The 13,464-nt window shown below is 49.0% G+C and overlaps 1 protein-coding gene across 28 annotated transcripts in view; it reads right to left on the bottom strand.

Annotated features, from left to right (window-relative positions):
- The window catches only part of MACF1 (microtubule actin crosslinking factor 1), a 252,980-nt gene that overhangs the window by 174,340 nt on the left and 65,176 nt on the right, over nt 1-13,464 (bottom strand). For 2 of the 28 annotated variants that reach the window (XM_043531975.1, XM_043531989.1), the window contains exon 1: nt 8,204-8,665. The exons of 24 other annotated variants lie outside the window; for them this stretch is intronic. In XM_043531975.1, the coding sequence (XP_043387910.1) occupies nt 8,204-8,306 (103 nt within the window). In that variant the 5' untranslated portion in view covers nt 8,307-8,665. Of the gene's footprint in view, nt 1-329; nt 1,537-8,203; nt 8,666-13,464 lie in introns of those variants that run through there. 2 more of the 28 variants (XM_043531988.1, XM_037881680.2) reach the window with 2 other exon arrangements.

Raw genomic sequence — 13,464 nt, 5'->3', positions numbered from 1 at the left:
AGCAAGCAGTGTAGTGAAGCATACGGACCCAGAAGAGGGCAGCTAACGGGCACTGGAGTCCAACTATTGAGATATAAAACTGAGTCATCATACTCTCCCCCCTGCTTGAAATACCACCCTTCTCCCAAAGCCCAGCCCTCAGCCCAACGTCTCTTCCTGCCTGCCCTGCTCTACATGCTATCAAGACCTTGACGATAACCCAGGCTGATTAAAGCATGAGAAGACGCCTGTGTTGTAGCAGATTCCTCCCTGTGAGTCAGAGGAGAGCAATGCATTTCAGATTCTCTCCAGCCCTCCAGGCGCTAAAGAAGTAGACTCAAGATACTAACCAATGCAGCACATCCGGCACACCAGGTGTGCGTTCAGCTCCCTCTCCCCTCTGTAGATGTGCCACATCTCCACCGCTTGCTCTCAGCGCCAGCAGAGCTAGGTCCTCAGTGCGCCCCGGGGCTTTTGCACTGGCATCCTCCACAACCGAAACAGGAAAAGTATCTTCAAGTCAGTCTTGCGTGTGCTGGCTGGGTCTGTCCCAAGCAAATGTCTCTTCAGGTCTCCGCTGGGGCTCCTCCCACCATTTCCTACCGCCTGCTTTAAGACACAGTTCCCTTTCAGGATCTCTTTCAGGGTTCTCCTCACCCCTTGGAGAGGAGTTCTCCCCTCATCAGCAGGAGAGCCCAGAGGCTGTCACTCTTCCAGCCGCTCCCAGCTTGGAATGGCAGGGGAAGCACCAAGATCCAGAAGCAAAGGGGACTGTCTTGTAGAACAACTTTACACAGCCACTGGGCACAACAGACCTGCGCCTGCAAAACCCCAAACAGCCACCGCTGGGGCAGTTAAACTTGCCACTGATCATTCAGAATCAGCACAGACATTGCCTAATATCCTGCTGAGCCATGCATTAGGCTAGTCCTCATCAGGCAACATCCTGTGTGAAGCAGTCACGGTCCCCAGTGTCTTCTCTGACCCAGGCAGACGCAGACTAGAACCCCTTGCAGAAGGGGGCTTCAATCAATATGAAAATTCAGTGCCCACATGCTGCAGACAAAGCCCCCTGACTTGTCAGGCTGATGCTGTTCTTCCACACAACAAGGAAAAAGAAAGTTACTCTCCACTCCAAGGCTCCTGGAAACATGCAAGAGGCATTCCACAGAATCGCATAGCTCCAGGCCATAACAGGAAGGCAGAGAGAGTAGCTCACAGCGCAGGTCACACTGACTCCACGTACCTGGGAGGTGACTTTCCAGTATACCAGCTTTGCATCTGAAAGTCCAATAGGTCCAGCTTACTGTCCCACCGCGCCTGAGAGCAGCACCCTGAATGCAGCAAGGCCCAGAGTCTGCACTAACCTGGCACACAGGCTGTTGGTTTGTTTTTCCAACTTGTTTTTCAGTTCTTGGTTAATTGCACCAGTCTCGCAAACTATGACGCGAGAGAACAATAAAGGGCTTTTTCATCCACACTGGCCAGCCAGCGGCTTCTTCACAAATGATTTCCCCTGCCTCCAAGTTCCAGAGCTCAGCATCAAACCCTTTGGCGAAGGCTGGGATCCTGCACACAGCGAACTCAGAACGGTGGCAGGAGAGATAACAAGGGCTGCTTTATCGCTGCTCTTTCCTTTCTTCGTCTAAATATAATTCCTCTTCAGACCATAGGCTGGTTTGAGCCCTGCCATCCTCTCCAGAGAGGAAAAGCCACTTTGCCCAGGAGCCAGATACAGCATCCTAGGGGCAGACCAGAGCAGGCAGGTCAAGTAAAACTCCAGATTTTCTTCTCCTGTGGAGCGTTTGCAGGGGGCAGCTTCAGGGACCTTCCCTTGGAGATTTCTGCAGGCAAGTAGCTCCTGAGCTGGCTCTCTCGTCTCTGGTGCGCTTTCGTAATTTCACACAGAAGATTCTTTCGCCCTGTTTTACCACCTCTCGGTAGTTCTTTAATTCTAATTACATTACACCTCCCCCACCACAACTACCCCAGGAGCTAATAATAATGCCTTGTTACTTCTTGCTAACAATATTAAGTCATTGAAAGCTTATCTCTTGCTGGCTAATCTTTTCCAGAGTCACCCTGATAAGCAACCTGTTACAGCTCCCCCTCCGCTCCTCTCAGTTCTCCCTCCTGCCTAACAGAGACTCTCTGGCTGGCTTTCCTCTGGCCACCCCAGCCCCGTTCCCTCACCACCCAGAAGATATCCAATCAACGGGCCTGGCATTCCAGACGAGAATAGCGGGCAGGGGCAAAGCAAAGCTGCTATTGTCAGCGACCTGGCCAGCATGCAGGGAAAGGACGAGAGCAGAAGAAAGATTCCAGCAGCAGAGAAATGTCATACAGGACACCAGTCAGGACCAAGAAAACTAACGAGACAGATCCTGGCACTGAGTCTAGTAAAATTTGATAGCCTTAATTCATCTGGAATATAATGGTCAAAAGTGTAGAGAGGGAAAGGAGGGGTGAGCGGGTAGGGCACCAGCCTAGGACTTGGCAGATGTGGGGTCAAGTCCCTGCTCCACATGTGACTTTGGTCAAGTCACTCATCCACTCGGTGTCTCCGTTGCACATCGGTAAAACAGGGGTAAACAGCACTTCCCTACCTCACGGGAGTGTGATGTGCATAGATACATTAAGAATCAGGAGGCATTCAGATACTGAGATATCTGAGGCCATATAAATACCCAAGTTAGAGCGAATCCTTAGCACGCAGCACACTCAGCCGGATAGGGTCAGACACTCTGGTAAAAAGGCCCTGTATCCTGTCTCTGCTGCATGCTGGTGGAGCCCCACTGGTGCAGAAAAACTTTTTCAGGTGTGTATTTCATGTATAATGCTTTCAGCTGTGGAGGAATCCTTCCACACCAACCGCGCCTGGAGCCGAACCAGACTAGCTTTAAGCACAGTTGCATAACAGTTTATCTCGCTGGCATGGACAAGGAGTTTTTGTTTGTTTGTAACAATCTGTAATATAATTATATGTGATCGGCACAGCTGTGAGCCCACTGTGGACAGAACCTAAGAGAAACTCCTCACAAGTGTCCCAGCAGATATAATCTGGAGTATGAGCATCAAGCAACAATTCCAGGAAACAAATTCATGCTGCTCCATGTACTAACCGGGCTTGACTTAGCAGTTTGTTCCAGAGGTCAGAGCCTTTGCTGGACCAAGCACTCCTGTCCTCCTGATCATTTAATAGATGAAACCCTGCTGCTTTGGCCATGGCCACCTCCTCTCTACCTTTTCTATATCAAATCTCATTCCCGAGGATATTCCAAGGAAGGTGCTAAAATGAAGATCAAAGACAAGTGAGAGGCACCATCTGTTCACCTCTGCAGGGATCCTTAGTGCGGACAGCTCTACCAGTCACCAGAAGTAACAGAGCTTGGGGAGGGGAGATGATCACCCTTAAGGGAGGAAGGCATTTAGTTCCATTGTCAGTCACTGATGCAAACCCTGCTAGAGAGAGAACCTGAGCTGCATTAAAATGGAGCTTCTTTGGGTACAGTGTGGGAAAGCAAGAGGAAAGGTTTCTCCTCTCCCCCTAGCAAAGAAGTCTAGCTAGGAAAGTCAAAGCTAAACTTCCCTCTCACCCCAGACGAGGGCCCTGCCCTCCAGGTTGGGGTTGGTGGAGTGGTGTAGGGAGAAGACCAAGACTGAAATGAACAGGGTGAATTCCTTTTCACACCCTCCCGGTCAAGATTGTGACTACAGCCCTGCGTGGATACAAAATTCGTATCTGCATCCGATCCAAGAGCTGCAAACATGGTCTGTGAATATAATGTGGATATTGGCAGATTTTCAGGGCTCTAGTTGTGACCAACACAAGGGAGAAGGATTTGACACTGCTCATGCATACAGTTTTCCATCTTTCAGATCCCGATCCCAAAGTTCAGGTGTGCTCTGCTCTGCGGGGGACAGGTGAGGGGAGTGAGCCCAGCATGGACGTCCCTGTACACATCTGTTTTTCCTAACACTATTTCAACAGGCACATCGCAGGCCAATCATCTGCCACAAGGAGAAGAGCTTAGATCCAGTTGCATCCCAACACAAAGCCAAGCCCCCACTAGGGGCTGCAGAGGCAGTAATTCTGCACTGGGAAAGGAAGGCCTGTGGCCTATTCTCCCTGCCAGAAGCAATTCATAACTAGCCTCTTCTAAGCTGTCGCTCCCCACATCGGCTTTTCCCCATTTGTTTCAGAAAAACGCCTTCCAAGCCTGCCAGCTATCACCATTGTCCATATGATGGCTGGGCTCCCTGGCTTCTTTCAAGTACTGATGGCAATCTGAGGAGGAGTCTCGCCCTCCCTGGACGGAGCGGGAGTTGTATTTATCAGTCGGGTCAATTTTCAAAATTTGGCCAGTTTGGAGAAATCCACTGAGTACCTGGGCAGGCAGGCAATTTTACTTAAAGGAGACGTGAACAGGATTTTAAAACTTCAGCTTGCCCTTTGGGGCTTCTTTATCGAGGAGAAAGGCAGCCTGAAATGTATGCAGAGGTGCTTTGTTCTAATCTTAAATATATCAGGGACATCAAGTCTGCTCTCCCCTAGCTTCGCCGGAGCATCTCTCAGCGGCCCCAAGATTGGCTACTGAGTAACACCTCCTTCTCTGAAGGAGTGGTGCTGTTGACTAACTTCAGTGACCCAAGGAAGTTTTTCTTAAATAGATATTGATAAAACAACAAAAGTTTTAAACATCTGACTAAAAATCCCACCTCCTCTCAATTGCTCAAGTTTTGTTCTGGATTTTGGGTGGTGTCACCATTTCACTAGTTCTCCAGTCACCATATTTTTCAGTCTAGAGGATTTGAATGACTAAAGGTAAAAAACAAGCAAGAAGAAAAAATACTTTGGGGAAAAACTCTTCTGCCATTCTGTATAAACTTATTTTAAAAGGGCATATATTCTATTTTGTAGGTCAGCTTTTAACTGTTCTGGAATATGGGGGGAAATGGAATGGCTCAGGAATACAGGGGTGATTAAAATCTGTATTTGCTACTAATTTGAACGGTGGCATGAACACCACTGAAAGCAGAGAGCTAAATGAAGAGGATATAGAGTTTAGAAATATGGATGGGAAATAATGTGATTCAACCTGGAAAAAATGTAAACACACCTGGTGGAAAATCAGCCAGCAAGAGATGCCAGAGAGACAGGAGTTGGAAGGCGTGTACAATGACTATATGGCAGAGGATGTAAATGCAACAGAGGAGTTTATTTATACCAGGTAAGCTACTATGAGATTACCCAGATCTTCCTGTAGGCTTGGAAGGGAGCGAGTGTGCAATATGCAGAGCTAGGGGAGGATAAGACACGATCTATACCAAAAAGGGAAAATTAGGCTGTTTATTAATGTAAAGGAAAACATGGATCAGATGCGGCTCACTTTTTCCATCACCTACAGTGCAATAGTTTTTAAAAGAGGAGGGACAGGTTCCTCTGATACACTAAAGAATAGAGGTTGCTGAGTTATGCTGGGATCTGGGAGACTGGAAACAGATAGTATCTCTAAAGAAAGTAAATGCACACGTGGTGTGAAGACAAACATACTGCCAAGCAAATCTGTCTGAGGCAGCTTTGACACTGAAGAGATTAAGTGGGGAAGGGTGACTGGGTTAACTAGAGACATTACAGCTAATGCTCTGTTTAGAGGCGTATACTGTATAGTGTACAAAAGATGCAAAGGAAGGCATTTAGTTCCACTGTCAGTCACTGATGCAAACCCAGCTAGAGAGAGAACCTGAAGACAAAATTCACCTCAAGGAGTCTAAGCCAATCTATATGGTGTTTCCCCTCTGATGCCTTAGAAACCAGTATCTTCACCCATCTGGTTTGGGAAATGGCCTTTTAGGTTTAATTTTTGGAAGAATGAAAGAAATACTCTGAGATGTTACCAAAAGGGTTGGTGCACTGCAACACGCAGGGTGAGACAAAACCATCCCCCAGCCGTTGCCTCCAGGACCACGGCCTAGAGCCAACGTGCAGCTTTTGGGGAAGTAACACAGGAAAAGACTCAAGGTGGGCAAACCGAGCGAAATGTGGCTGCAGGTCGTAACCGATGCTTCATGCATGTATGCAACAAAACAGTCCCAGGCAAGAACATGACAATGGTGCGACTCTAGTCAATACCAGAGCACCATCAACAAGGATGTTTGAGGAGAAAACCAGGGCTGCACCTTTTAACTCCATTGAAATACATGGGACCGGAAGAAAGGGAAAGGGATAGGAGAAACATGGGAACAACTGGTGTGTTTGGATAAAAAGCTAAAATAGACCCAGTGTGCAGGGAGAGAATGGACGGAATTATTATTACTGTTTAACAATCTAGCATTTCCATTTCTAGGTGCATTAGGTGCAGAAAAGAAAACAACACACCCTGTTCTCATAATAAAATATCCATTTGACTAGAAAGCTGTGAGGTTCATTCACAAGAAAGGCACAATGGCCTTCCCACCTAGTGTGTACAGGCTGACTGCCCCTGGGGACTCACTCCACTCACTTCCTGGCCCTCCTTTCCCTGAGAAGTCCAACTTGTCAGCCATTTCAGTCTATGAGCAACAGGTGGTCCCAAACCAAGCTTTGGAGGGGTTCTGATCCAGATCCAAATTTTGATCCAGTCTCTGTAACAGACTGAAAACCACAACCCCAGATCCAAACACTTCCAAACTTTGGGAGCTCAGACCCATCTTTACAATAAGTGCATTATTCAGCAACATGCTCCGTGCATCTGTTAATTGCTGTTACTCAGCACCTGGATTGGGTGGGTTTGCCAAGGGATGCCATAGCTGCTGCTCAGCAGACTCTGAGCCAGAGCAGCAAGGACCATCACTCACCATCCCCAGCCATTAGATAGGGCTGCACTCTGGTTGCTCCACTTCCTCTCAGGCAGGTACAGGGCTGTCGCTCTATACTGCTCTACCTGGTGACCTGCCCATGAGAGATCACCAAACAGCTGGGGCATGGTAGCCACAGAGGGAACAGGGAAGGGTAGGTAGCATCTTCCCACCTCCCGGAGTATGGGAAGGAGTCCTTTTGGGTTGCCTCCTGGACATGTTAACTGCAGAGAATATAGGTGAGAGGGGAAGCCCAATTTCCTTGGAGGGGTAAGAAATGTAAATGGACAAAGAGTGAAAGCTGAAGGAGTGGGAGGTTGGGGGGGGAAGGATGGGAGGCAGAGATATGGACTGGAGGGGAGAGAAAACAGGAAACATCCAGAAGAAGAAAAAAGACTGGCTTGGAGTGAAAAGGACAGTGTGGAAGTGCAAGATAGGATAACATTTAGCACTTGTCTAAGACTTTACATTTTCATAGTGCTTTATCATCAGCTGATGAATCCTCATGGCCGTGTGACATGGGCTCATATAATCCCTATTTTGGGAAACTGAGGCAGACAGCCTCAAAACTGCACAGTGAGTCAGTGGCAGAACATAAACTGAAAATCAGGAGTCCTGCCAGAACTGTGTGTCCACAACAGGACTGCGCTCTGTGTGTATGTTCTGACAAACGTCTATTTTATGGTAACAAAGGGCTCTGGAATGGATTGTCTGTAAAAGAAAATGGCACAATGAACATTTTGAGCATGCCCCTACGGCCCCTTCCCTTCCCATCCACCCTCTCCACACCAAGCCTCCTCAGAGACCCTCACTCTTTTCCCAGTGCTTCCAAGCAGCTCCCTCTCCTGCGCCTCTCACACCCAAGCAGAGAGACCAGAAGAAAGTTTAGTAACAATTATGTAGTTATCTTTGTGCCCGGACTCTCACAGTGTCAGCCCTGACTCCACCCCACGGCAGGAGGAGATGCTGCCTCTCGCAAGGGGAGAGGAGAACAGAAAGCAAGAAATTCAGAGTAACTCCCTGTGCTGGGAGACCCCAGAAGCAGCAGCCAGTCCGGAAAGCGTGTGCACTCTTTTACCAAAGCTGTCGCTCCCAGATGATGCTAGACCCCACACGGGGCTGCAGACCTCAGCCCTGTGTCTCAAACGCCATCAGGAATCACCACCACTTCCTGGAGGAAGGAACAAAATCCGTACACTTTTAACAAGTGGACGACAGCCATCTTGGTTCCTCACTCTCCCCCTCCTGCAGGCCCATGCCACATGACCACCCACCCCCTTCGCACTTCTGGGGACTTCCTGGACTCTGTTCGCAGCCAAAGCGTGACGAAGGGAGGCAGGAGGTGGGAGATATAAACCCGATACTCTAAGGGCAGGAAGAACTGTACCTTCTCTCCTCCGTCTCCTCAAATACAAGATCCCAGCGATGCCAAGAACATGACTCAGAACAACGACCATGGGCGGCAGAAAGGTCCCATCCAAAAGAGGCATTGTCACCTCTTCCCAACCTGGAGGCCTCCGTCCCGTTTCCACAAGCCCTGGGCTCTGGGTCCGGCTCTACGTTTTTTTTCTGCTGAGGTTACAGCTGCATGGTTTGAGCATCACAAGGGAAAGGCAGCAAGAGGCAGGCGTAGAGCTCACAGAAAGCCATCACCCGCGGTAACTACAGAAACTTCCTGTCGGTTTACACCAGGCAACCCTCCCTCTTGAGAGCTCCAGAGCCAGTCGCCCTCGCCCCCTCCCTAGGCAGGCACAGTTACAGCCGAAGTATCAGATAAAGCCCCGGATCTCTCCACACAGGGCTCAGCGAGAGGGAGAGAGAAAGTGACTCACACATCTTTCCTTGGCATCCACTGACGTGCTGAAGTGATCTGACTTCAACCCCCCTTCAAGAGAGGGACGTCATGCTCCTAAATTTCCATGCCTAACCCCATTGGAATGCCTGCTCTCCGCGAACACGGGCCTAGCCAGGGAAAGAGGAGGGACGCTGCCAGAACAGTAAGCAGCGTCCGCCTGCGGGATACGGCCTTCAAGGCCTGAGGCCTGTCTCAGTGGCCCAGATTGGCCTGGTCAGAAACTCACCTTGCTCCTGGATCAGAGACTCAAGTTCAAGAGGAGAAGGGGGGAAACACACAGTTATTAGATCACTTTTAAACATTTGCGTGCGTGCTGAATGCCGGCCTCGGGCTGATTCCATCACTGGATTAGGCTGGGGCGATTCCTCCGACTTCCGCGGAACCGCACCCTGCTTACATCAGCACTGAATTTGGCCCATCGTGTTCCCAAACCTTTATCTTAAAGATAAACTCTCTCACACCATTTGGCTGTAGGACAAACCCAGTTTGTTGCAGCTCTGGGGCCAGCACTGAACAAGGAGCAGCCGATTCAGAAACGAAGGTAGCAGTTTGGTATCTTTCAAAGACAGTGGAGGGACACTGCACCCTTTGTTTGCACTGGCTACTCCGAGTCACCAGGCAGATTCGCCCTCTGAATTGGTGCCAGGCAAGCTATGAGACAGCGCACCATTGTTTCAAATAGCTTGGTTTGGAGCCCACTGGAGAGTGTGTATGTCTTAAGGACATCTCCTGGTCGTGAACAGGAAACAACCGAGATCTGATCATTTTAGTGTCAGGACATCCTGCTCCAAGCGACAGTAACATAAGCGGTGAAGCAGTTGCAGCTTCATTTGCAGTTCTCTCTCTCTCTCACATGCACAAACAAAAATACCAGGTTGGCTAGCCTGGCTCTCCATTGTTCCACACTTCTCCCCACAATTCTCACCCATGTCCACGGGGCCCCTCTTCCTCATCATCCATTGTGTAGAAGTGGTGGTGCCTTTCACAGCACAGGGCTGGACAATAAGCTGAGAGAGGAGGACTAACCCTAAAGGCTGTAGTATTTAGGAGAGATTTATTGTTTGGAGGAGTCATTTACAGTTCATACATTTCCTGTTTAATCTTGTACATTTGAGATAATTTCCATAAAGATACATGAACCAGGAAGGAAAATACAGAGCACACCATGCTGGTGTTAAACCTCTCCATGAATAAAAATGGGGACAGACCACTTACCCAGAGTGGTTAGATAAGTTGCCCAATAGGGAACAGATGGAAAAGAGAGGAAACAGCTGGGAGAAATGTAATCCTTAAAGATGGGCCAAAGAGACTGGAGTTTGGGTTTGCAAAATCGCATGGGTGGATCAAGGTTTAGGGTTGTACCAGCAAGGCGAGGTTCCAATCTCGGTTCAGTGTCATCAGAAACCCCAAAGTTCCGGGCAGGGTTTCAGATAAGAGCTGGGATTTCCCCCATCTCTGCAACAGAACCTGCGGTGATCTGCAACACCAGAAGTAGGGTTTAGTCCGGATCTATGTTCCATTTTATCTGGACCATGAAAGGCTTAGAGGGAAGAGTGTTTGGATAAAAGGTTCCAGTTTGGATCCATTTCTAATCGCTCTGCTTGGAGCGGCAATATGGGAACGAGCACATACCGCCCTCATTTTTGCCCCTGTATTAATCTTCGTGCTCTCAGCTATTTTAGTAGTTGACCATAGCTGGCGTTTAACTGGGTCTCTCTGATGTCCAATTCGCCATGAATGCACTGTGAACATGCAAAATGAGACACATCATTCTGCGTAGAAGTCATTCTATTAAGAGTTAGTATCTAACAATGTCCTCTGGTTACTTGAGTTTTCATTTCTCCTTCGCTTTGCATAGGTGTTATTTGGGACAGAGAATCCCAAATAGCCTAGCCTCAAGAACGAGCTGCACATCGGGATCCCATTTCTAATCCTGATGCCCCAATATTTAAGCTCTCACAGATCATTCATCTTTGTAAGTACAGGCAGAGAGAATGGAGACCCCCAATTCTGGGATATAGCTCAATTTCCCACCCCCCAAGTTGATGATCATACACTCCGATATCCAATTGTTCCAACCTCACTCCAGTAAAGGCAACCTCTCCAAAGTCTACTGAACACATGAGCCTTTTAACAACCAGTTTCTTTTTCAATGTGGATTTTCTACTTTTTTTTTCTTCTTCTTCTTTTTTAAACAGATTCAGGCTCTGGTCTGAGATGAAACTTGAAGGAAGTGGTCTGATGACGAAACAGCAGTTGATCCTTCTGAAGAACTTTTGAACGGAAGGGGAAAGCTCTCCCCACCCCATTAACATGCAAGCCTGTTCCTTGTAAGCAAGAAACAGTGAATGAAACCACTAACTCAGACTGCTCTCGCCTACAACTTAATTGAGACAGGAACTTCTGCTCACTAAGACCGAGAATTTAGAGCTTCCCACGTGGTCAGAATCTGTCTCAGGTTTGAGTCAATCAGCCCAAGTGACAATGCTGCACACAACTGTTAAACCAAAAGAGCCTCAATTGGTATAACAGCCTCAACCAAGGCCAGAGGCCGGGCCGGCCCAGCAGCACTTCAACCTCAAAACCTCAGTGTGCGGCCAAAGCCAGCAAAACCATTAATCTGTATTACACAGAGTAGCAGCATTTAATTCATACACAGCAACACAGAAGCGGGGAGACTTGCATGCAGTAGATGCTTGGAACTTTCCTGAATCAAAACGTGGGCTCACTTCCTCCTACCCACTTAATGTGGAGACCCACCATGGGGCAAAGTGCAGGGTCATTCCTGCTGTAGGATGTTTTCTAGAGCTTTGTTCTGTCTGATTTCAACTATCCCAAGAGACAGGCCTTCCCCACTCCCAGAGGGACTATTCCACAGTGTCTGTGATCGTCCTTTTTTACAGGGCTGGGTGTTTTCAGAGGAACAACCTGTCCGAAAGTCTTCCTCATCTTCAGTCTATGTTGTCCCTTTAATTCCAGCCTACTGCTAGCTCTCTGTGCCACCCTAAAAAAACCTACTCCCTCCTTGGTGAGCCCACATCCACCTCCTACTTCTGAGGTATTGGGTGTCCCCTTTTCTGTCGGAGCCAAACTCCATATATTGAGCTGTTTTAGCCTCTCCAGCATTGCTATCACCCCCCGCTGGAGGTGAGCAAGGAACATGGTGCTCATCAAGGCACTGTCCGGATGATGCTGTCAGTCTCTTGGACAGAGGGCAGAGAAAGCAGGAACCCAAGTGTGTGTACCTTGATTTAAACATGAATTTGATGGATCCCCTCCATAGTCAAGGCTCAAAACGGGTGTAGGCGCACAGCAGCTGTCCAACGAGACAGGCAGTGTCCAAAAGCAGCAACACTGATGCATCGAAGAAACCCCTGCAATTCTCTCACCTTCTGTTGATTTATACACAGCTGGGTCAAAAAGCCTGGCCTCAGGCAGGTGCAATTATGCAACAGAGTCACCTGGCCAGGACTAGCAGTGCTCTCTTTGCCCAGGAGGGCAGAGCCTCCATATGGACTGGAAACAGCAAGCTTCTGGCACCTGGTAGAGGAGAAACAGAACGGAAAGGTGCTCGACAAAGGCTAGAAATGGAAAGAGGGAAAGGCAGGTGCACTGAGTGAAATGAAAGATAACTCTAGCCACCAGGTTCTGTTCTTGCAGAGAGCTGAGCTCCATCTACGTGCCCCCAATGGTGTTCCACACAATGCCGCTTCCCTGAGAGTGACGGAGCCCGCAGTCCAAGCTGTAGGGAACAAAGGAGACACCCGGAGAATTTAGGAAGCTCATAGGATCCCACCAGACTAGCTGGAACAGCAGTGTGGCAGAGAAACAGCCACCACGTCAACAGAAATTCACTCTGCGTAACACAGAGAAAAGGCTGGAATGGAGACAATTGCACACACTTCTAGGAGGCCTTCCCACGGGCTGAGTTAGGGCCCGTGTGTGTGCGTACCTATGGCACTGTTCACACACAACCAGACTGCCAACCCCGAGCTTTTCAAAATCTGAGTCAGACGGCCCAAAATCATAAAATTGGCTTAAAGGCCCTACTACTTTTCAAAATAACCCATGGTGGGTTCTTTTTATTGATTGTCTAGTGTCTGGGTCACCTTTTCAAGTGTCTCTCGGCAAGCACGAAACACCAAATGTTGTGAGACTCGCATGAAAACAGTGAGAACGGGCCACGCTGGCTTTAGAACAATAGAGCTGAGAAAGTACAGGAAGGCAGAGCGCGGCATGAATGGAGAGGTGGGGAAGGACCAGGTGGTGAGGAAGAGAGAATAAGAGAGAGGAGGACAATAGCAGCAGCAATAAGGGAACGAATGCAGAGAGTAAAGGAGGGAGGAGGCAGCCAGCGGCAGGGAGGGGGAGCTCTGACTCTTTGCTATGGTGTATAATTAACTGCTCCGTCACCTAGGGATGTAGACAATACAATAAGTAGATATTGTGTGCTGTGCCGCCCCCTGCCACTTCCAGCTCCCCTGTGGGCCCTGCCACCTGCAGCAGAGATGGCATTGAGCGAGCACAGCGCCAGAGGGCACAGAAGGGCAGCAGTTCAAGTCCGAGATCCTCCCGGATCCTCCAGCCATGCCGTCGGGTCCGCCTGCAGTGGGCAGAGTGCCCACGTTTCTGGAGAGGCCCAACGATCTCCGCTCACCGCAGCCCCATGGGAACAGCCAGGCCAGATTTGAAAGAGACAGGCTGACTGAGCAGCCAATCGGGTTTCAGAGGGAGGACCACCCGTAGCAGACGTATCAGTGGATGTGAACATTTAAGCTGCTAACCCCTTGTGT

This window comes from Chelonia mydas, chromosome 19 (genome assembly GCF_015237465.2).
Source record: "Chelonia mydas isolate rCheMyd1 chromosome 19, rCheMyd1.pri.v2, whole genome shotgun sequence".
NCBI lineage: Eukaryota > Metazoa > Chordata > Testudines > Cheloniidae > Chelonia > Chelonia mydas.
Note: the sequence above shows the minus strand (reverse complement) of the source record. Positions and strands in the feature narration are given on the sequence as shown.